Source organism: Ranitomeya imitator, chromosome 2 (assembly GCF_032444005.1).
Source record: "Ranitomeya imitator isolate aRanImi1 chromosome 2, aRanImi1.pri, whole genome shotgun sequence".
In the NCBI taxonomy this organism is placed as follows: Eukaryota; Metazoa; Chordata; class Amphibia; order Anura; family Dendrobatidae; genus Ranitomeya; species Ranitomeya imitator.
This window is the reverse complement of record NC_091283.1, coordinates 127032811-127056778: the sequence shown is the minus strand read 5'-3', so window position 1 is coordinate 127056778 and position 23968 is coordinate 127032811. Positions and strand designations below refer to the sequence as shown.

Genomic DNA, 23968 nt, shown 5'->3' with positions numbered 1-23968 from the left:
TCTGTTTTACATCCTATGACTAAGGAGGTCGGCGTGCATCAGCAGTGTGTCAGGGTTTAATATGTGAATTGGATTCCAAGTTTTTATCTTTTCTCATAAAGTCTGAATTTTTATTAATCGCTGGATGGATTTGCCACATTCCTCCTTGTTCCTCAACTTCGATATTTGTTTTCTTTTTCAAATAAGATCTACCTTTTAATCTTGGAGTCACCATGCTTACATGCACTAACTTCATGGACTATGGTCTCTCTAGTAGCCGTCTCTGCTGTGTTTCTGCAGTGGTTTCATGTCAATATTAAGGACCAGGACCATGAACAAATTCTACCTTCAATAGGATCATTAATGCTGATCATGATACGATGCCACAAAACTAAAGAAGACATTTTTTTCATACATGTACCTCAAACTCCTAAAATGCTATCCTTTGGAAGTGTTGATGAAGTGCATGGCCAACTACTTAATTTCGGGATATGGGTGTAACATTTAGTAGGGACAATGTATTTAGATGTAATTATTGCCTGACTGTATATTCTATCGGTTTTGATCATACTGGATGGATCCCCATTACATAAACCAGTTAGGGCTTTATGAGTCTTTAGGGTGCTAATGTAAATTTTTATTTCGAGTCAGATACACAAGCAAAGGCGTTAGAGTAAACTTCAAGGCGCCAATGCAAACTCTGTAAAGAGTCCTCCACTATGTCACAATATGTATCATAGTTTAGCTTCAGAGCCTTATCATTCCTTATAGTTGGCCTCTATACACATGACATAAGCAGTACAGACCCTTCCAGCGTAGTACTCACATCTCCTTTGCGCACGTAATCTGGATCTTTGTAGATGTCACGAGCTAGGCCAAAATCACAGATCTTCACCACATTATTTTCAGACAATAAGATGTTCCTGGCTGCCAAGTCACGGTGTATACACTATAAAGCAAAGAAAGAAATGTCTGCAATCCACAGGATATGCTACAAACAATAAACATGCATTCCAGACCTTCAAAGAATAGATCTCCAGTCCATTCAACTCAAACATAATATTCTCAAAGGGTTTACACAAATGGAGTACGAAAAACTAAAACGTCTTCTCCATTGTCTTATATAATACAATACACAGACATTTACGTGTAAGAGGAAGCCTCAGAAAGCCTTGGTCAGCAGTGTACACTGCCATAGCCGACACAAGAAAGTGACACTCTGAAGGCGACTAACCACAGCAATGACACACTATGAATACTATAACAAATGTCTGATATCGTCATCTCTTTACCATCACATAAATCTGGTCACAAAGAGTCATATCTCCATTTGGCTAATTTTACATATTTATCTTTCAGTGAAATAGGTTTTCTTATAACCTAAAGGGAACATGTAACCTTCCATTTTTTTTTAATCTTAATTAATACAAGTGACCTTATATTCGTAACTTACATTCACAACTGTATACGGACTGTGCACATTTTTTTTTTTAAAGAAAATTTCTACAGAATTGATTTTAATGATGGAGTGGACAGAGAGATTATTCTGAGAATTTCAAAACTAGAATAATATTATTTGCTGTTTTCAGAATTATTTATTTATTTACGGGAGACTGTCAATCACAAATTGCATCGAACATTGGCTACATATTGGCTATTTACAAAAAAATAGCTTCTTTAGTATATTTGCAGCCTTCTCTGTTGTACAGAAAAGCAACTTTATACAAGTATGCACACTATGCTGCTCGTATGAATGTGCTTTTACGTGAAGGCAGCACGGACTCAGTATACGCCAGCACTGTCAATCAGAGGTGAAAGAACTGAGGTATTAAAAAAGAGCTAAGCTTCCTTTTAAAGATAAGTAGTTACCTTAGAAGGCAATGAAAGGCTGGCGGTCTCCCTTTAACCCCTTAACGACCAGGAGCATTTTTGGCTTTGCATTTTCACTTTTTGCTCCCTTTCTTCCCAGAGCCATAACTTTTCAATTTTTTTGTCAAAATGGCCGTGTGGGGGCTTGTTTTTTGCGGGACGAGTTGTACTTTTTAACAATACCATTGGTTTTACTATGTCGTGTAATAGAAAACGGGAAAAAAATTGCAAGTGCTGTGAAATTGCAAAAAAAAGTGCTTTTTGTTTGGCTTATTTACTAGGTTCAGTAAATGCTACAACTGACCTGCCATTATGACTCTCCAGGTCATTACGAGTTCATAGACACCAAACATGTCTAGGTTTTTTTTTTCCAATTGGTGAACAAAAATTCCAAAGTTTATATAAAAAAAAAAAGTTGCCATTTTCCAATACCCGTAGCGTCTCCATTTTTCGGGATCTCGGGTCGGGTGAGGGCTTATTCTTTGCGTGCCGAGCTGACGTTTTTATTGATACCATTTTGGTGTGTATATGATCTTTTATTCGCCCTTTATTGCATTTTATTGCAATGTTGCAGCGACCAAAAAAAAAACGTAATTCTGGCAAGTTGATTTTTTTTCTCACTACGCCATTTACCAACTATTCTTATATATTGATAGATAGGGTGATTCTGAATGCGGCGATACCAAATATGTGAATATTTGATTTTTTTATTGTTTTATTTTGAATGGGTCGAAAAGGGGGGTGATTTGAACTTTTATATATATTTTTTAATATTTTAAAAAAATATTTATTTTTTACTTTTTACTTGCTTCAATAGTCTCCATGGAAGACTAGACGCTGCGATCATCCGATCGCCTCTGCTACATAGAGCAGGGCTGCAGTCCTGCTCTATGCGGCAGATATGCTCACTTGCTATAAGCGCCGACCACTAGGTGGCGCTCATTGCGATCCAGCAATGACAATCACAGGCGTCTCCTGCTGACCCTGGGTTGCCATGCCAACTCATAGGCGACCCGCGGTCATGGGACACGGGCGCCGATGGGAGGAGGTAATGACGCGGCTTCCTGTGCGTGCATGTTAAATGCCTCTGTCAGCCTTTGACAGCGACATTTAACATGTAAACAGCTGCGGGTGAATCGAGCGGCTGTTCCAGGCACATGTCAGATCAGCTGTTATGTGCTGGAAAAGGTGCGGGCTCATCACCAGAACCCGCACCAAACAGGGGGAGGCGTCCAATGATGGACTCTGTCCGTCATTGGACGTTAACGGGTTAAAGAGAATGTGTCATCCAGTTTTTGCTATGTAATCTGAGAGCAGCACAATGTAAGGGCAGAGACCCTGATTCTAACAAGGTGTCATTTACTTATCTGCATTCTGTCATTTTGATACAATCACAGCTTTCTCTGCTGCACTCTAGCAGTGCTCAGAATGATGAGCTCTGTTCTCCATTTTCGTTCTCACAGTGTAGTATGTATGATTCTCTCATCCAAGAGACTCAGATCGCACTATGCTGACACTTGGATCAAACTCTGATCTGCGTGCCATTACCATAATCATCATGATTCTCCTGGATGACAGAATATATGTCCGTCTGACCATAGCCTATTAGGGGATTTGACCTTGTTCCTGTAAGAAATGGCATTGAAGCTTGTTCCCAAAACTGATGATTGACCCTTTCACTGCTTTGCCTCCAAATGACTACATTCTGAGGTCAATGCAGCTAAAGGCCGGTAACAGACTTGGGAAAAGCAGGCGTTTGGAAACCACTTACATGCCATTTTGTTTTTTAAAGGAATGAAGACAAATAACCAAAGTTACTTGTCCATGATGGAGAGTTACAAATTTGGAAAAAGTATTACAAAAAATTATATTTTAGTTACTTTTTAATATTTTTTTGTACTAGTAAATGGTTTTGTGCTCTGAAAAGTTTGCCTGTTTACTTATATACTTGTATAGTTCATAAATGTGCATTGTAAAATAAATACAAAACATTTAGCCTCTTGTAACATTACGTGGAATTTCACAAAGTGGGATTGAAAAAAAATGTTTAGTTACATTTTCCATTTTCTAAATAATAATAATACATCCCAGCATAAACAAGATGAAGTGTAACCTCATTGGCGGTAAGGGAAAATGCATTAGCTTGCAGACTGGCCTGAAAGCAAAGGTTATGTGGTGGGATTGTGCGGTTCCGGAATTCTTACTTTTCTCGACGCCAGGAATTCCATACCCTTTGCCACCTGGAAGCTGTAACAAATCAGATCTTCCATCGTTAGCTGTCTCTTGCTCACATCTTCAGGATCTGAAAAAAACAACAACATTTTTGTGGAATGTGTAAATCACTGCTGAAGAAGAGTGAGAGCTGTTCGGGACAAATCTTTTCATGAAAGTCAGTAGTAGCAGTACAGTTTCCTAACAATGTCTTTCCTCAAGATGTCTTTTATAATTGTTTCTTTAAATTCGTTTTTGTAGGATAAACTCGTAAAGTTCAGCAGATATGGCTTGGCTATGGAGGTACATTGTGGTTCTCATTGATAAAGCACAAGAGTACCCTTTTCAGCACAAATAAAAAGCTCTGATTAGTTTACCCTTGAAGTTCACAGAACAGGGCACATTTTCTGCTATGACTTGTCGGGCAGTCATCTGGTTGGCATGTGACTGCCACATTTTGTGTAGTTCAAAGCAAAAGCCGACTTCATTGTTTTTTTTATTAAACAAACAGGAATGACCTCATAAGCCAAAAAAAGGTCTAATAAAAAGAAGTGATAAAAAACAGAATAGAAGGGGAATATATCAGAGTTGGAGACTGGCCTGTAACAAACATGTCACTTTTGTGTGTATCTATTCCAGTAACTGATTCCAGTAACTGATGTCTCTACAAGACATCACAGAAACCACAAAGCTTCCATTTATACAGTGGCTGACAACTTACAACATCAGCCTTTCTTTTGCTTTGAAATTTAAAGGACTCTCTCAGTAGGACCTATCTATAATACCTTGATACCTGCAATATCTTATTCCAGAATAATCCACATTGTTGTAAATGAGCTGTTAAGATCTCTGGGTGGTACACAGATCTCCCTGAGAATCTGCCTCCAGAGATTATTGTAAATGAAAGGAGGCATTACCAGCATGAGACAAGTAGATCAGAAGAGCAGACTGTCAGTCATTACATGTCTAACATTGGTAAAGCCCCCTTTCATTTACAATCTCGGGAGATAAATTCTCACGGAGATCAGTGTCCGGCCAATAGATCTTAAACGCCTATTTACATATTAAGAAAAATGTGGATTTCTCTGGAATAAGACATCGGATCGCAGATATCAAGGTATCATTTTATTCAACTTCCTATGACCTACATGTCCATATAGATGGCTTAAGAGGATTAACCGTATTGACAGATTCCCTTTGACAGCTATCTCTCCCGACTCCCTCATACACAATAGTGTTCGGTTGGCAGAATGAGAAAGCCAGAGTCTTTCTCCGTTGGCAGCGACGTATCTCCATGACAATCAAAAGGATCAGTTGGTGAAATTCAGTATGCAGGATCCTTATCTTCTAAATATCATATGTAAGGGGAGATTCAGGAGACATTCATACACATTCATAGGCCATCTGTATCTATATAATGCATATGGTGGCTGTGATGGCATTTATTTTTAATTAGGCCAGACATTTTTATTTTTAGGCCATTTTTCATATGAGTGTGAACGTTGACTCTTGTTGTAGATTGAATTGATTTTTCCAAATTGTTGAATGGCTGCTGTTTACCTATTATATCAGCTGCTACAGTTTTTGTGCTGCTATCCTTGGAAGACAGGGACGCATGGTCATTGAACAATCGATGTTTGCTAATATGTTGATTACCCATTGTATAAATCCATGTAGCTTGTTGACCTGTAAACAGTGAAGGACAATCTATGCAGATTGATTAAATACTCAAACAATGAGAGTTGGCCTCATTCCATCTTCCTCCTGATCTATGGATGATGGCTTGAAGGACAGATGTGGGTATAAAAAGGAACCTTTATCCTTCTGCAAAAATACTCTACAGAACAGCAGCTAGGACACCATGGCTTCAACTGGAGGAATAAAGATTTGAAACACTCTACAGGAAATCAGCTTAAGGGACCATGGCCCCAGCTGGAGGAATAAAAATCTGATCCATTGACCAAGACTAAACCCTTGAAGATGTTTAGAAAAGCCAGGTGGGGACCATCTGGTCACCTGGCCCCATGGAGATGTTCGGAGAGGGCAGGATGGGACCATCCGATCACCTAGCCCCATGGAGACATTCAGAGAAGCCAGGTTGGGACATCCGGTCACCTGGCCCCATGGAGACGTTTGGAGAAGCCAGGTTTGGACAATCAGTTCACCTGGCCACATACCTCAATGGACTGTCGGCTTCCTAAGCTTGTTTCTATCTCCTCTCTGTGGGTGCCTGCCAAAAGCGGGTTGCCAGTGGTGGGGCTAGTCAGTCCCAGAAGCCTCGAAGTCAGAGATACTCTAATCCCGGCGAGCCATTGGAATTGTGAGATTCTGTCATTTGCACCATCTTGTGTATTTGCTGGGACTGTTCTATATGTTATTGTCTATTGGTAATTCAAACAATCATTGCTCCACTGTTTTACCCTTAACCTGTGTTGTCTGAGTAATATTCTGCCCACCGGAAATTAATGCAGGCGTTCAGTGGCATGAGCCCTGGTTCATGTGGTCTTTCTAAAGACAGCCTGGCCAGTAGACGAGAGCACCCACTGACCCTTGTGTCTCCAAAGAAGCCATAACTATTACTTAAACTCTGCTGATAAAAAGGTTGTATCAATTTATTTCCAGTTGCTTATATAACACCAGCTTATTCTGCAGCACTGTACAGATACTATTGGCACTCACATCAATCCTTGCTCTTAGTATCATTCACAATAATAATTGACTTTCTCAAACAAATATACTTGTGACAGTTTCATCATACACGCAATTAATGTCAGTATGTTTTAGGTTGTGGGAGGAAACTTCAGCACCTGGACCTAAATCCACTAAAATATAAGAGTGACATGCAAATTGTAGATATGGTCTGGAATAAGATTCAAACCCAGATCTCCAATTTTACAATGAGATAGTGTTAACCACCGAGGAATCATTTTAATAATTTGTAGCTTATCCGTATAGAAGGGACGGGAATGCACTTCTGTGCCTAAGCATTGATCTACTGGAAGGATGAAAATAGAAATCTTATAAAAACAGTGATTTAGTTATTATTGTATTATGACGATCGACATGAATATAAGAAAATATATCCTTATAGCAAAATGTTCTCTAGACACTGCCAACAACAACACAATCATTCCCAGCAATAGAGTGTCTATTCTGCTAAGTCATCAATAGCTGAATCATACACGTTACTGTGATCAGAACATCAACTTTCTTGGCAGCAGTCAGATTTCTCTTAATAGAATAATATTGATTATAATTGTTGTTTGATGTAGATCAGGGGGTGTACAACCATTTTTGGTATGAGGGTCAGATTCCAGATTGTACTACTTACAAGAGTTGCAATAAAACAGGTGGCGCTATAGAGTTTAAGTCCTCTTTTTCTCTGAAGAGGCAATTTGCATATTAAATTTCCCAGAGGAGCATTGCACGGCGAATAAGCCTCCTTACCTTGACAAGCCAGAGCTGGTATGTCACTCTCCATAAGGAGAAACGTTACCCCTTACACCCCAGTCCAGAGCCTCTCACCTAGCCAAATCAGTTCTCATGCTTTGCACTTACGAGGGCCAACAGCCCGAAACACCGTGTCTGCGAATTGAGATACTGATTTGGCTTTTATCCTAAGTCATATTGCACGACTCATTAAAGTGTTGATTGTGACTTGTAGGATCGCTACTTCCAACAGGTGGCGCTATAGAGTTTAAGTCCTCTTTTTCTCTGAAGAGGCAACTTGCATAATAAAACAGAGTATTTCAGGTAAACTAGTCCATTGTGCTATGTTTATATGCTTAGTTCTGTAGGTTATGACGAGTCTGTACATGTCACTAGGACTCAAAGAAGATCAAAGAAGGAATATCTCTAATGTACCACCGTCATAGGCAGTGTTTTAGGGATGCAACAAATAATGTCTTACATTTGTTCAGAGTGCTCCTTTAAATTGTATAAAAAATACTTTTGTCAACTAAAGGGCCCCCGAGGAGTAACAGCCACTGTGTTCCCAGAGTGGAGTCTATCACGTTGCCTTCATGGCACAGTTCATTCCCTGACTTAGTGACATGCTATGGGGAATTAGCCAGCTTCAGCAATCAATCTTCCGGCACAGCACAACTGCTCACTTCTTCTTACCACAACCATTACATTTCAGGGGACCCCTGGGACAGTTTGGAAGAACCTTTGAGGCTTAAGGGACCCCATATGAGAAACAATTATTTACTGAATAAAGGATGGCTACAATTTAGATTAGGCCCAATCGATTCTATGTTGAATACACATAAAACACACATTAATGGTTATGCAATAGTAATAATAATGCGAATAAGACAAAGAAAACGTCCATTCAATGAAGTTATAGTCCCAAAGCATGAACTTATTTATTTCCTAATCTGTAATACTGTCCAGAGATTGACATCACTAATGTCCCCAGTGAAGGTCCTAATTTTTTTTTAGCTTTAAACACCAATGTGCCAATTTCATCATCGTATTTTTGTTGTGTGAAAGGTAAACCAAAAGTCTGAAAAAGTCCTAAAAAACATAAAGAGAAGATACAAGCTCCATGGCCATGATACTATTGCTCAAATTCTAACTCAAACTCTAGTACAGTAAAAGGACCGAGGTAATAACAGATCCACCATGCAACCTGGCTCACCGCCAATTATGGAAATACCAGACACACACGCAAAATATTTGCATACTGAGATCTTTTTTTCCTGTACTTTCTTACCTCCAGGAAAAAAATGAACTTTACCTGCTTCCCACCCATACAGTATATCATCATTTGTTTTTCTAATTACCTTCTTCTTCTTCCTCTGAGTCACTGTAACTTTTGTCTTCTACGAATCCTGAGCTTGCAGAACTGCCAGTACTTGCCACGCTTTCCAACCTTCTCTTAATTAATTCGGAAAGGTCGCTGTTTGAGTCATCTGCTGATTTTTCTGCTTCCTGGGACTGGGAAAAAGGAAAAAAAAAGTCACACATTTTTTTTTTACAATAAACCACACACTCACACGTATGCATGGTTTAAAGTTTGTCCACCTTTGTGGAACTTGATTTGTCGTGAAGGTTATTAGGGCATGTGAATAGCACAAAAGGATCTTCAGTTTACAACACCCTCTATGAGCCACAAAGCAAAGCTGCTCTCAAGGCTTCCATGTGTAAGGCTGGTTTCACACGTCAGTGGCTCCGGTACGTGAGGTGACAGTTTCCTCACGTACCGGAGACACTGACTCACGTAGACACATTGAAATCAAAGTGTCTCTGCACATGTCAGCGTGTTTTCACGGACCGTGTGTCCGTATGCAAAACACGGAGGCATGTCAGTGTTCATGGGAGCGCACGGATTACACGGACCCATTAAAGTCAATGGGTCCGTGTAAAACACGTACCGCACATGGACGCTGTCCGTGTGCAGTCCGTGTGCCGTGCAGGAGACAGCGCTACAGTAAGCGCTGTCCCCCCCACGTGGTGCTGAAGCCGCCATTCATATCTTCTCTCCAGCAGCGTTCGCTGGAAAGAAGATATGAAAAATCCTTTTTTTTTTTTTTTTTTTTGTGTTTTAAATAAAGATCCGATTTTTTCGGTACCGGAATTATCTGGACGTGTGAGACTGGCCTTAGGTAGACTGCCATTCTCATGAATGTCTGCCATGCAAGTCTCTTTTTTTCCTACAGAGGCCTCTGCTGTTTGGAGTCCATTGCACACATGATGGCCATGAGGTTGTACTCATATATTTTTGGGTCTTGTTTATTGGTCTTGATTCCATAAAAGAGCAGTCTGGTTTAAAAAAAAAAAAACATTTTTCAAAATAGCCCTTATAGAAATTTTGAGCTAACAGATGAGATTTGTGATTAATAACCCGGAATGGAGAAAGGCTACAAAGGATAGCATGTAACTATGGAGGACACAGCATATTCAGACATTACACAGACGGCCCTATGGGAATTATGTAATTTGTCTTTTTTCTTGTGGTGGTGCTGCAGAGATATTATGATGGAGAGGTCACAACATTCTATGATCATTATTATAGTGGGGGACCCTTCTAATAAAATGGGAAAGTAAAAGTGGGCAAACCCTTATATCAACAACAATATTAAGGACTTGTGGTTTAAAGCAGAAGAGAAGGGAAGCATTTGTCCCTATTTGGCCAGTTCTCATGCAGCTGTCTGGGGCTGCCGGATATGTAAGATATGCTGCACCTTTGAAATAGATTATAAATGATCTCCTGGTTGCTTTACACTCTGCCAGATGAGCTCACGCTGCACATTGCGCTTGTCTCCATGAGACAAGCCTCTGTCAGACTACCTGAATTAGAGGAGCATGTGGAGGATGCCATTATCATCAACTATGCCTGGCTGTTTTTCATTTTCAGAAGCTTTACTATATATTGAGTCTTGTTTTTCTGCAAGAAGGTATATAATATTTATTGATTTGTTATATTTATTTAAAAAGTAAAATAAAAATGCCTGTATTTTCATTTTTTAGTAACATTGTAGGAAAAAAAATCTCTGACTTTCATTTCATCCATAATATACAAGTATGAAGAGATATACTGGTATATAGGGATGTATTTCTATGTACCAGTACAATATATCTATAAAGAAGAATGCTATTTAGATCTTTAGGCCGGAGTCACACTTCCGTAGAATACGGCTGAGCACTGTGTGAGAAAACATCCATACCACTCGGCCCAGTGTTAATCCAAACGGCAGCTCACATCAGTATTTTTTTCTCAGGCGTATTTGACGTGTGTAAAGTCACAGCATGCTGCGATTGGCACCGAGACTTGGCCAAGACTCGCCAATGCAAGCCTATGGATGTGAGAGAAAAATTGCACAGCACTTGGACCATACGAGTGCTGTCTGATTTTTACACACCAATCTCCTTTGAAAAGCTGGCAATTCATCTGCCGCTTACAGTAAAATCACAGCGTTACAAGTTAGCATAGAATAGATAGAATAGATATATACATATAACATAGATAGATATAAAGATGTCAGTGACACATATATATATATGTATATATATATATATACAGTATATCTATATAAAATAGATAGATACCATAGATAGATAGATAGAATACAAGCCAGCAATTCAGCGGCTGCATACATTAAAATCACAGCAGGAGCCAACAGCATCAAATAGATGGATTACATACAATATATACACATAGAATAGCTGGATATACAGATGTCAGTGACATATACAATTAGTACAGTGTGTGCAGCTTACTGTACATGTATTTAATTAGTAAAAGATTATTTTTCAGAAAAAAAATGGCATGAGCTCCCGCATAATTTTTATTAACCAGCAGAGAGAAAGCCAACGGCTTGGGGCTGATGTTTATAGACTGGGAAGGGGTCATACCCATGGAGCTTCCCAGGCTATTAATATCAGCTCACAGCTGTATACTTAGCCCTTACTGGCAATTAAAATGGGGATCCCCAAAAAATGATGTAGGGTCCCCCTATAATTAATAACCAGCAATGGCTAGGCAGACAGCTGAGGGCTGATATTAATAGCCTAGGAAGTGGCCATGGATACTTCCCCCTCCCCTCGGCTAAAAACATCAGCTCTCAGCTGCCCTAGATAAGGCACATCTATAAGATACGCCAATTCTGGCACTTAGCCTCAGTCTTCCCTCTTGCTGTGTAGTGGTGGCAAGTGGGGTGAAGGTTGGGGGGTTGATGTCACCTTTGTATTGTCAATTGAAATCAAGCCCCAAGGATAGTAATGGAGAGGCGTCTATATGACACCCCCATTATTAACCCCATGGTCATATTGGATAAAAACACACACCCAGAAAAAGTCCTTTAATTGAAAGAATGACACAGACTACTTTAATATCGCCCACTCCAGAGACACCATTGTCTCCAGCAAGAGAATTAAAATAACCAACAATATTCCTCACTTTTCCGCAAAGAAGATGATAATCCATTTGTCTCATGACTCGGCATGAGAAAATAATCGCAGATCTGAACTGCCCCATAGAGTAACACTGGGCCGAGTGATTTTTTTCCGCATAGCACTCGGCTGTGTTGTACGGAAGTGTGACTCCTGCCTAAGCGGTTCAGTCTAAGAAGATGGCGGCCTCTCTACAATCCACAAAAACTACACCATTAGGATTGGGTCCAGATTTAGGTAAAAAGGGATTAGATGCACATAGTGTTGAGCATTCCGATACCGCAAGTATCGGGTATCGGCCGATACTTGCGGTATCGGAATTCCGATACCGAGATCCGATACTTTTGTGGTATCGGGTATCGGTATCGGATCCATAGGGATGTGTAAAATAAAGAATTAAAATAAAAAATATTGATATATTCACCTCTCCGGCGGCCCCTGGACATCACGCTGGTAACCGGCAGGCTTCTTTGTTTAAAATGAGCGCGTTTAGGAACTGCGAATGACGTCGCGGCTTCTGATTGGTCGCGTGCCACTCATGTGACCACCACGCGACCAATCAGTAGCCGCGACGTCATTCGCAGGTCCTAAATTCCTAGAATTAGGAGTTTAGTGAATGAGAATGATGTCGCGGCTTCTGATTGGTCACGTGCCGCTCATGTGACCGCCACGCGACCAATCAGAAGCCGCGACGTCATTCTCATTCACTAAACTCCTAATTCTAGGAATTTAGGACCTGCGAATGACGTCACGGCTTCTGATTGGTCGCGTGGCGGTCACATGAGCGGCACGCGACCAATCAGAAGCCGCGACGTCATTCGCAGGTCCTAAACGCGCTCATTTTAAACAAAGAAGCCTGCCGGTTACCAGCGTTATGTCCAGGGGCCGCCGGAGAGGTGAATATATCAATATTTTTTATTTTAATTCTTTATTTTACACATTAATATGGATCCCAGGGCCTGAAGGAGAGTTTCCTCTCCTTCAGACCCTGGGAACCATCAGGATACCTTCCGATACTTGGTGTCCCATTGACTTGTATTGGTATCGGATATCGGTATCGGCGATATCCGATATTTTTCGGGTATCGGCCAATACTATCCGATACCGATACTTTCAAGTATCGGACGGTATCGCACAACACTAGATGCACACCAGAAGTGTCCCTGGAAGTTTTCCAGAATATTGGCAAATATTAAAGGTATCTTCTGATGATTGCCAGATTTACCATTGCAAATGATCCGGCACTTACAAAATGTACCACCTGGCTTCTTCCAGCTTGAAACAGATAATACAGTACACCATTATGTATGAATAAATGATATTAAGCACCTCTGTATGCAGTGAATATACTCTATACATCTGTTTATAACGTGCCTATTTATACATGTAGGAGCGTGTCTACATAGCAACTGCATTTATATATGTAGCAAGAAAGTGTGAGTAGGTGCATGTATGTAGTGAGTGGGTATGTGTGCGTAGTATCAGTACTTTTAATTATAACTTATAAGTATGGATATGTATGCAAGTATGTACAGTTTGCATGTGAATATACACTATGTGATTATACTGCTTGCAGCTAAATTGTGCATCTGGTACAGTACATACATGTTTGATCTCAAGATGTTTTGGGTTCAAATCCCACCAAGAACAACATCTACAAGGAGTTTGGATGTTCTCCCCTTGTTTGTTTGCGTGGGTTTCCTCCGGGTTCTCCGGTTTCCTCCCACACTCCAAGACATACTGAGAGGGAATTTAGATTGTGAGCCTCAATGGGGAAAGTGAGGATGATGTCTGTAAAGCGCTGTGGAATATAATGGTGCTATATAAGCAAAGCATGATAATAAATAACATGAAAGCACCACCAGTCAGTGTCTTTTAATGTCAGTTGTATATAGACTAAGGATGGGCCAGCGCTGTGTGTTTGCTCCCCTGCAGGCTGAAATTTGACAGCCACATCCTGAAAACTGCAGATGTTTGACTGCTCTGTTTTTACCAGTGTTTCCTATCAAAGTAGAAAATCTGCGTTTACAAAACAACAGTGTCTCACTAGGGCATGTCCCCGAGGATAATCAATGCTTTGTAAGTCAGCATACACAGATATATGGAGCCTGCACCATCCCTCAAAGATCAATACAGTCAAGTAACATTTGGGAAAACACAACAATGATGTATAACAGCATGCAACATGTAACAGCAAACCCTGGATGTTCACTCACTAAACTTACGGCAGAACCAGCTGATCACCCAGTAATATACAGCTAAAGTGGATACTGCTTTTGATCTAGTCTCCCCAGTCCCCAGATTCTGTAATTCCCATCTACATAGTTATTCACTTCTCCCATATTACTGTACATTATCATTCATCAAAACTAACAGAAAAACTGTCGGCCAGTTTCACGCTTCCTGATATTTCTTGTACTGGAGATGTCAGTGTCCGTGTGTTTAAAGGGACACTGTCACCTGAATTTGGAGGGAACAATCTTCAGCCATGGAGGCGGGGTTTTTGGGTGTTTGATTCACCCTTTCCTTACCTGCTGGCTGCATGCTGGCTGCAATATTGGATTGAAGTTCATTCTCTGTCCTCCATAGTACATGCCTGCACACGTCAATCTTGCTTTGCGCAGGCGTGTACTATGGAGGACAGAGAATGAACTTCAATCCAATATTGCAGCCAGCATGCAGCCAGCAGGTAAGGAAAGGGTGAATCAAACACCCAAAAACCCCGCCTCCATGGCTGAAGATTGTTCCCTCCAAATTCAGGTGACAGTGTCCCTTTAACACTTGTGGCACACGTGTGGCAACCATGTGCCGCCTATGTGTTGCATCAGCACCAAGGAAGAAGCACTACAGTAAGCACTGTTCCTCGGTGCCGGGTGCTGAAGACAGCTCTCATCATTCTCCCCTGCACTGCCTGCGATCTGCGCGAGCAGGGGAGAATGATGAGAGTTGTATTCAGGCCGATGGGACTATTACTACCATCAGCCTACACCTGCTGCCGCTAATAACAGTAACAGCAGTTGCGGCTGATGGGGGTATTCATCAGCCACCGCTTGCGCTATAAATAAATAAATGAAAAACCTGGTGTCGGTTCACCTATATTTTCTATAACCAGCCAGGCAAAACTCACAGCTCTGGGCTGCAACCCTTAGCTGTCAACTTCAGCAAGGCTGTTTATCAAGAATAGAGGGGTCCCAACACTTTTTTTTTAATTATTTAACTAAATAATTTAAAAAAGTCATGGGTCCCCTCCATTCTTGACCACTAGCCTTGCTAAAGCTGACAGCTGGTGGCTGGTATTCTCAGGCTGGTAAGGGGCCATTGATATAGGCCCCTCAGCCTAAAAATATCAGCTCGCAGCTGCCCAGAAAAGGTGCATCTGTTAGATATAAGACACCTCTCCATTACTAATTCCATAGTTGTATAGTAAATAAAGACACAGCACAGTTTTCCATGTTTATTTAAAAATAACAAACACAGTTATACTCAGGTAAAGCCTAATTCCACCTAAGCCCTTGTCTTCTAAACCAAAAATAAAAAAAACAACACTATCCTTCACCTTTCCGTTGTTCTGTCCCGCGCCATAATTTTTCACGGTGATCTGCTGTGAAGACACTGAGCTTGAACTGCGGTGATCACATGATTGCCTTTTCCCACGGTGCTGAGGTCACCGCAGTTCAGCCCTGCTGTGAACGTAGCCTCACTGACCGGCGGTAACCACAATGATGTCACCGCTGGTCAATGATGCTGCACTAGCAGCAGCTCATTCACCAGTGGTTTTCAGCCTGGACGGTCACATCTTGTCACCGTCCAGGTTGAAAACTATTAATCCCCAGGTATGGATTACGGCGTAGGATAGAGAAGTGAGGTATATTGTTGCTTTTTTTTATTTTTGGTTTATTGCAGGAGACGAGGGCTTCAGTGTAATTAGGAGTTAGGTGAGTATAATTGTGTTTGTTATTTTTAAATAAAAATGGAAAACTGTTTTGCTTTATTTCTAATAAAGGACTTTATTCTGGCTGTGTATTTACCATATAACTATAGGGCTAGTAATGGATAGGTATCTCATAGACTCCTCTCCATTACTAAGCTGTGGGCTTGATGTCACCTGACAATACAAAGGTGACATCAACCCCACAAATATGAAACCCACTTTCCACCGCTACAGGGCAAGTGGGAAGAGTTGGACAAAGGGCCAGAATTGGCGCATCTAATAGATGTGACTTTTCTGGGCAGCTGCGGGCTGCTGTTTTTATTCTGGGGGTATATCAATGGCCCCTTACAGCCTGAGAATACCAGCACCCAGCTGTCAGCTTTATCAAGGCTGGTTGTCAAAAATGGAGAACCCCATGCTGTTTTTGTTTTAATGATTTATTTTAATAATTTAAAAAAAACAGAATGGGGACCCCTCTAATTTTAATAACCAGCCTTGCTGAAGCTGACAACTGAGGATTGCAGCCTCCAGCTGTGACTTTTGCCTGGCTGGTTATAGAAAATAGAGGGGAACCCACACCAGATTTTTTCATTTATTTATTGTTTACAGCGCAGGCAGCGGGTGACGAATACTCTCATCAGCTGCTCCTGCTGTCACTGTTATTATTATCGGCAGCAAGTGTAGGCTGATGTGAGTAATAGTCCCTTCAGCCGCTGCCTGCTGTCATTGTTATCTCTTTAATACAACTACCATCATTCTCCCCTGCTCACACTGAGAATGGGAGAATGATGAGAGCCATCTTCAGCACTTGGCCCCGGGTAACAGCGCTTACTGTAGCGCTTCTTCCCTATTGCCACTGCGTGTCATCCAAGTGCATGTGTGCAGGACATTTTGCGGTCCGTGCTGATGGTAAAAGACAGACATGTCTACTTGTGGGTCACATGGACACACGGTCCGTGGAAACACACTGACATGTGCACAGACCATTCACTTGAATGGATCTAAGTGTGTAAGTGTCTCCAGTACGTGTGAAAACTGTCACCACTCTTACCAGAGACACTGTCGTGTGAAAGAGCCCTTGGTTTCTCTTAGCAACTACTGAGAGCAAATGTATTTTTTCAACGCCTATAGGAGCCGGCCATTTTTGCTCTTTCATTTACTTTCTTTTTTCAAAGACCCCTTTTTTTTATTTTTCCATCAATAGCCATTTGAGGATTTGTCTGCTAGATGAATTGCACTTTTGAATGATACCATAACGTATAGAGACAATTTGAAAAAAATTCCAATTGGAGTGAAATAGTGAAACTATATAGATTTAAATATATATATATATATATATATATATATATATATAGAAAAAAATTACCGAACAACAAAATTCCCCAGGGCAGTATGATTACAGCAATACCAAACGTGTAGTTTATTTTATATTTTAGTGGATTAAGACATTCATAACTTTGTAAAAAATGAATAAAGACAGAAAAATAATATTGTGTTGCCTTTTTCTGAGCTCCAAGACTCTATTATGCTGGTGATGGAGCTATTGAAAAACTGTTTATTTGCACGGTAAGCTTTTCTTTTTATTGGTACCATTTTGCGGTGCATACAGTGTCTTGATAGCTTTTCATTGCATTTTTTGGTGGCGGTGCCAACGCTAAATATCAGCAATTCTTGTGTTTCATATTTTTTTAATCCGAATATGTTAATAAATTGTATATTTTTATAGATCTGAATTTTTGGAATGCAGCAATACTAGGTATAATTAGTTTTTAAGTTTTTTATTTTTTTTTTCTCTTGCATTAAAACATTTGCTTTTTCAATATATTTATTTAATATTTTGAAAATAATTTTTAAAATACAAGCTGCACAGGCAATAAACAACAGCTTAAATTTAATTGGCAATGTCTGACATCGGAATCTAAATGGTTAACCAGCTCCAGTTGCTGCTACGACGGGATGTATAACCCAGCTTTCACCTGCCCGGTATGGAGTGGCGGACTCAATCTTTTCCTTCATACACCTGCACTACGTATGATGTACTTCACATCAGGGTGCGGGAAGAAGTTAAATAGCTCTGGTAAAATGAAAGCTGCACTCTTTTAAAGTGCTATTTAAAGTACATAATTGTAGCTCAGTATGGTCCAGTCTCGGCACATTTGCACAGCATATGTTCAGTTTCAGATGCCTATATACAGGGGGGGGGTCACATAAAAAGAGAACCATGTTTCTTGCTGAAAGAAACAATGCTCATATGAGCTGTGCATAGAAGTGGTTGAAGATGTTTACATACACGGCTGTGCACATGCATTCTCTTCACAAAATATTGAAGCCATGATCTATGCATTCATAGCAACATGCCAAGTGATGATTTTTGGATCATGAAGTGGATGTTGACGCAGCCTGTGTCACCTATCTGGTTGCCAGTAGTGATGAGTGAACATGCTTGGATACGGTGTTATTGGAGCATGGTAGGGTGCAAACCAAGTGTCTTCGCCGCCTCAAAAAATATGTTTGAGTTCCCGTGACTGCATGTCTTGTGGTTGTTCAACAGCAGCAACACATGCAGGGATTGACTGTTTGTTAGGCTACCCCTGCTTGTGTTGCGGTTGTCGAACAGCCACAAGACATTTAGGTGCAGGGAATCGAACATATTATTCGAGCACGCCTAAGACACTCGGTTAGGACTCAAGAATGTTCGGGTAATACCTTATTCGAGCACGTTTGCTCGAGCACGCATAAGACACTCGGTTAGGACTCAAGAATGTTCGGGTAATACCTTATTCGATCACGTTTGCTCGAGCACGCATAAGACACTCGGTTACGACTCAAGAATGTTCAGGTAATACCTTATTCGAGCACGTTTGCTCATCACTAGGTGCCAGTGCCTATTGTTTTGTGAATTAACACACTAAGTTCGACGGAGTCACACTTCATCTGGCATTATGTATTACAACAGGTTCATATTCAGTACCACCATCTTGTGTTTATACCTCTCTCACACACTCAGAATGACTTCAGGTGAAGCAATTTCAGTACATTTTAACAACTCGCTCCGCTCACGAGCGCCTATTTGAATAATTTTTGGAACGATTTCCTCATGCTTCTCATAATCCTCTCCTGATGTCTACAACAATGAACAAGTGGATGTTTATTTTTTTTTGTCAGGGATCCTGTGATATACAATTTTCACATCAAATCATGCATACTACTTTTGTTGGTGTGGGAAGATATGTAGATTCATTAGTAAAAGAATGGCGTATTTCTGCGACTGAGTCTGTGTGTACATAGCTCCCAATTATCGCAGTTTTATATTAAATATAATAGGCAAGTTTGAGACAGTTGCCCACACAATACTACTCCTCTGGAAGGAAAGGATATGCTCGGCCTCATTCATTTAATACACTGCTGTGGTAAAATGAAAGTTCAGGTATGATTGGTTGCTATGGATAACACATGTATATGTGGCACTAGAGTCCCTGTCCTCATCTCTGAAGTGGCTGTTGTATATTTATATTTAGAGATGAGCGAACATTGTCAGCCCCCTCCTTATTCGGCAAGCTATAGCACCTACATTAGAAGCTTCATCGGGAACCTGGCTACCTGGAGCTCCTGATAATCAGCTGTGCCGAGACGCAGCTGCATGTACCGCGGCTGTGTGACAGTCACAGCACACAGGTTCTCCATGCATGTAACGTGACTGTCACACCTCCGCAGCACATGTAGCTGTGGCACCAAACATCGGGAGCACTCCAGGTGCCCGGGTTCCCGATGAAGCTTCGGCTATAGCTTGCCGAATAAGGAGGGAGCTGAAAATCTTCTCTCATCTCTATTTATATTCACAGGGGGGCATTGCAGCCCAGATAACACTTCTTGAGGTACAATAATATGAGGCTGCAGAGCAAAACAGCTCATATAGTGAGGTAAATGGTAGCTTATCAAAGCAGGATTCTCAATTAGGATGACATTCCGGATTTCATGAACGCAAAGTATGTAGCGTCCACCACCCAACCACATTACATAACACCCTCCTGTATGGAGGTTAGCGACGATATATGTGGTAAAGTAAGGTAAGGCCGAGGAGGTCTCCTGATTCACTAGATGACACACAAATCTGTGGTAAAAGTTAAAGCTTGCCATCCTACAAATTTCACACTCATACTTCCTCACGCACAAACATCTCCTATCAGTGTCATTGTAACAGGCCTAACCACGTATCTGGGCTGCAGCCATATGGAAATTGTCAGCCAGCCCCAGCAGGGGCAGGGAGGGAGACAAAGGCTTTCCATGGGAAATTTGGCCACAGGCCTGGATAAATGTCATTGTGTGCCATGAAATTGACAGGCACTAAACACTTAATGATTTCATAAAGAAAAACATGAGATAATGTTCCAAATAAGAGAAATGATTTCATTTCAAGTCACTGATTAACTGTTCATTGTGTCTCTAAGGGCATTGTGGTACTGGGAGAGAGGAATATTCTGCCTGTATTCAAGCCTTTTCTTTACATCTCAGATCAACACAAGGGAGAAGTGTCTATAAGTAGTGAGATTACAAGCCAGTGCCACCCAACTTCAGTTTAACTCCTACATAAATCAGATTACATCAATATATAATTACAATACAAGCTCCATGAGAGAAAAGGAGAAATAGGGCAGAAGATGACTGTCTGCATTAAATCCTTTAAGGCTATGTTCCCACCATGATCTTTTGGTGAGTTTTTGATGTTGCAGATTTTCTGCACCATTTCTGCATCCATTAACAAAAATAGGTTGCATGCATTTTTTTTAGACAATAGAAAGAACGCACAAAAAGCTCATCTTGGGAAAACAGCCTTAAGTTTTTAATTTCTAAAGGTACCTTCACACTGACCAACTCCACAACGATATCGCTAGCGATCCGTGACGTTGCAGCGTCCTGGATAGCGATATCGTTGTGTTTGACACGCAGCAGCGATCTGGATCCTGCTGTGACATCGTTGGTCGGAGCAGAAAGGCCAGAACTTTATTTAGTCGCTGGATCTCCCGCAGACATCGCTGAATCGGCGTGTGTGACGCCGATTCAGCGATGTCTTCACTGGTAACCAGGGTAAACATCGGGTTACTAAGCGCAGGGCCGCGCTTAGTAACCCGATGTTTACCCTGGTTACCAGTGTAAATGTAAAAAAAAACAAACACTACATACTTACATTCCGGTGTCTGTCGCGTCCCTCAGCGCTCTGCTTCCCTGCACTGTCAGCGCCGGCCAGCCGTAAAGCAGATTACAGCGGTGACGTCACCGCTGTGCTTTACGGCCGGCGCTCACCTTCAGTGCATGAAAGCACAGCGACGGGGGACAGACACCGGAATGTAAGTATGTAGCGGTTTTTTTTTTTTACATTAGCACTGGTAACCAGGGTAAACATCGGGTTACTAAGCGCGGCCCTGCGCTTAGTAACCCGATGTTTACCCTGGTTACCAGTGGACTTTGCATAGTTGGTCGCTGGAGAGCTGTCTGTGTGACAGCTCTCCAGCGACCACACAGCGACGCTGCGGCGATCGGGATCGTTGTCTAGATCGCTGCAGCGTCGCTAAATATGACGGTACCTTAAGATTAACACTTTTTTGTGTACTTTATTTTTTGGAGATATCCCCCCCCCCCCAAAAAAAAATCCCTCGAGTTACGTTACATAACGTTAGGCATCGACCCTGCTTGCTGATTCGATTGGTTATCACGTGATTGTTTAGATAGTGTTGAAATCCAGATAGTGGAGCCAGGTTCTCCCCCCCACTCAAGAGCCCCATAACAGATGCGAGATTTGCACTATAAAATTTCCTGAAAGAGAATCCTGCGCCCCCTGGAGGATTCTCCGATTCTCTTTTGGGCCAGTCCAACCTGCACGGATATGATATGACCGCGGATCATATTCATTACATTGCCATACCTCAATAACAGATCGGGTGTGCTGCAGATTTGAAAATGTGTATCATGTCTAAAGTCTGCAGTAGATTTTTATTCTTGTGAGAAAATAGGATTTATAAAAGCTGATTGACTAACATTCTACTGTACTTGGTTGCAGAAGTTCGGTCTGGATTGCACAACCAAAATTCACAAACAAATTCTCCATATGTGAACGTTCCCTATGATATTTCAAAATATGTTTCCTGAAGCAAACATCCCTTTTAGGCTTTCCTAAAAGAAAGCTGTGTCATTTCAAAACACATGTAGATCGCACTGTATGGTTGACGTTAATCAATTGTAAATGTAGCTCATGTACAATTTGCAATGTACAATTTAGCTCATGTTCCAATACATTATACGGTATAATAATAATAATCTTTATTTTTATATAGCGCTAACATATTCCGCAGCGCTTTACAGTTTGCACACATCATCATCACTGTCCCCGTTGGGGCTCACAATCTAAATTCCCTATCAGTATGTCTTTGGAGCGTGGGAGGAAACCGGAGTGCCCGGAGGAAACCCACGCAAACACGGAGAGAACATACAAACTCTTTGCAGATGTTGTCCTTGGTGGGGTTCGAACCCAGGACTCCAGCGCTGCAAGGCAGCAGTGCTAACCACTGCGCATAACCGTACAGGTAATGTATCTGTACCTTGTATGCTATGAAATCTCCTCGTTTGCTTCGTAAATAATTGGACAAGTTTCCATATTTGCAATATTCCACAATAACCATCAATGGTCCTGTTGAAGACATAAAACATATTAGAGGTAAATTAACACTTTTTTTAATGTTTACTTCTAAATTCACGAGTGTACAGTAGAATTTACTCTTACTTTCTACATGTTTTTATTTTTATCTCTGGGGATGTATAAGAGCTTATCCATTGTGGGGGGTTTTTATCGCTTTTTAAGATTTTTTTAGTGTTGCACCACCATAATTCAGTTGTTCCTTTAGTAAATAGACATCCTCTCTATTCACTGTGCCTGATGGGAAGCTTGACATTAACTATAAAAAGGCTGCTTGTTTTTTCCTGAGATCTCACTTGAAGATACATAAAAGTCTTGTTCTCCACTACTGTAGACGAGGGATGCTTTCCTCTTCGACTTCTGCATGGACATCCTGTCTCCGTGCGCAGCGCTGCACATCACGCTCACACACTTGGCTCCATGCACATGTTTTTGTTTGGCAGGAGTGACAGACAGCGTGCTGCAGATCCATCTCAACTGTTCACACAAACGCTCTGCCACCCCAAATCTTATCTTCACATTCACTCTGTCTCTTCCTCTGTGACGCAGGCACCAAAAATTCCTTTTCATCTTGTTAATGCAATAAATCAAGACAAGCGCAGTACAAAAATCCAAGTACACTCATAATCTGATGTCTTACTAAGGTTTGGTATGCTCCTGCCTTCACCCCTGAAAAATTATCACTATTTTTATTTTTATGGTTTTCGTTTTTAATCATTACGGATTAATACTTTGAAGCTGTACATAGACCAGACTCTTGTTTTTGGAATCAAGAAGGTTCTAGTTTAGATAAGAGAAGGAAACAGATATTATAGGTGTTAAGGTTATATTATAATTGTCATTGCAAGAGGCGATTAACATATATTATGGAAATGCACTGTTCACGATCCAGAAAAAGCCATTTTGGGCAAAGTTCTGGGTTGGGCAAGATGATCAATGTACCACATATATTTTAATACAAAGTGGGTTTAAACTTTGATCTTTTTGTGAGTATATGGAATAAAAATTCTGGCCTTTTATCCAAATTGCCAGAGGGGTCGGCACTATCTTCCTGGCTTAAATTGATGCAAGGCTGATTGAAACCTCAAGGCACATACTTGAAGGGTCAGGCCAGGATCAAACTGCTGGCATCTCTGTACTGAAATGTCCCCTAGGTGTTTTAAGAGTTGGGAAGTGACTTTTAAGTTCTCCATATACATTAGAGGAATGCTAGCTGAACCCTCCAGTTTAGGTGGGACTGGCCAACCATCTGATTTACAGGTGCTTCTCACAAAATTAGAATATCATCAAAAACTTAATTTATTTAAGTTTTTCAATACAAAAAGTGAAACTCATATATTATATAGAGTCATTACAGACAGAGTGATCTATTGCAAGTGTTTATTTTTGTTAAT

The 23968-nt window shown here is 41.0% G+C and overlaps 1 protein-coding gene across 1 annotated transcript in view; it reads right to left on the bottom strand.

The window, feature by feature from the left end:
* The window catches only part of LOC138662079 (vascular endothelial growth factor receptor kdr-like), a 251706-nt gene that overhangs the window by 35209 nt on the left and 192529 nt on the right, over nucleotides 1-23968 (bottom strand). Inside the window, exons 20-23 of the mRNA XM_069747214.1 lie at nucleotides 22480-22568; nucleotides 8847-9000; nucleotides 4053-4150; nucleotides 806-928 (exon numbers count right to left, since the gene is read on the bottom strand). Of these exons, the coding sequence (XP_069603315.1) occupies nucleotides 806-928; nucleotides 4053-4150; nucleotides 8847-9000; nucleotides 22480-22568 (464 nt within the window). The remainder of the gene's footprint in view (nucleotides 1-805; nucleotides 929-4052; nucleotides 4151-8846; nucleotides 9001-22479; nucleotides 22569-23968) is intronic.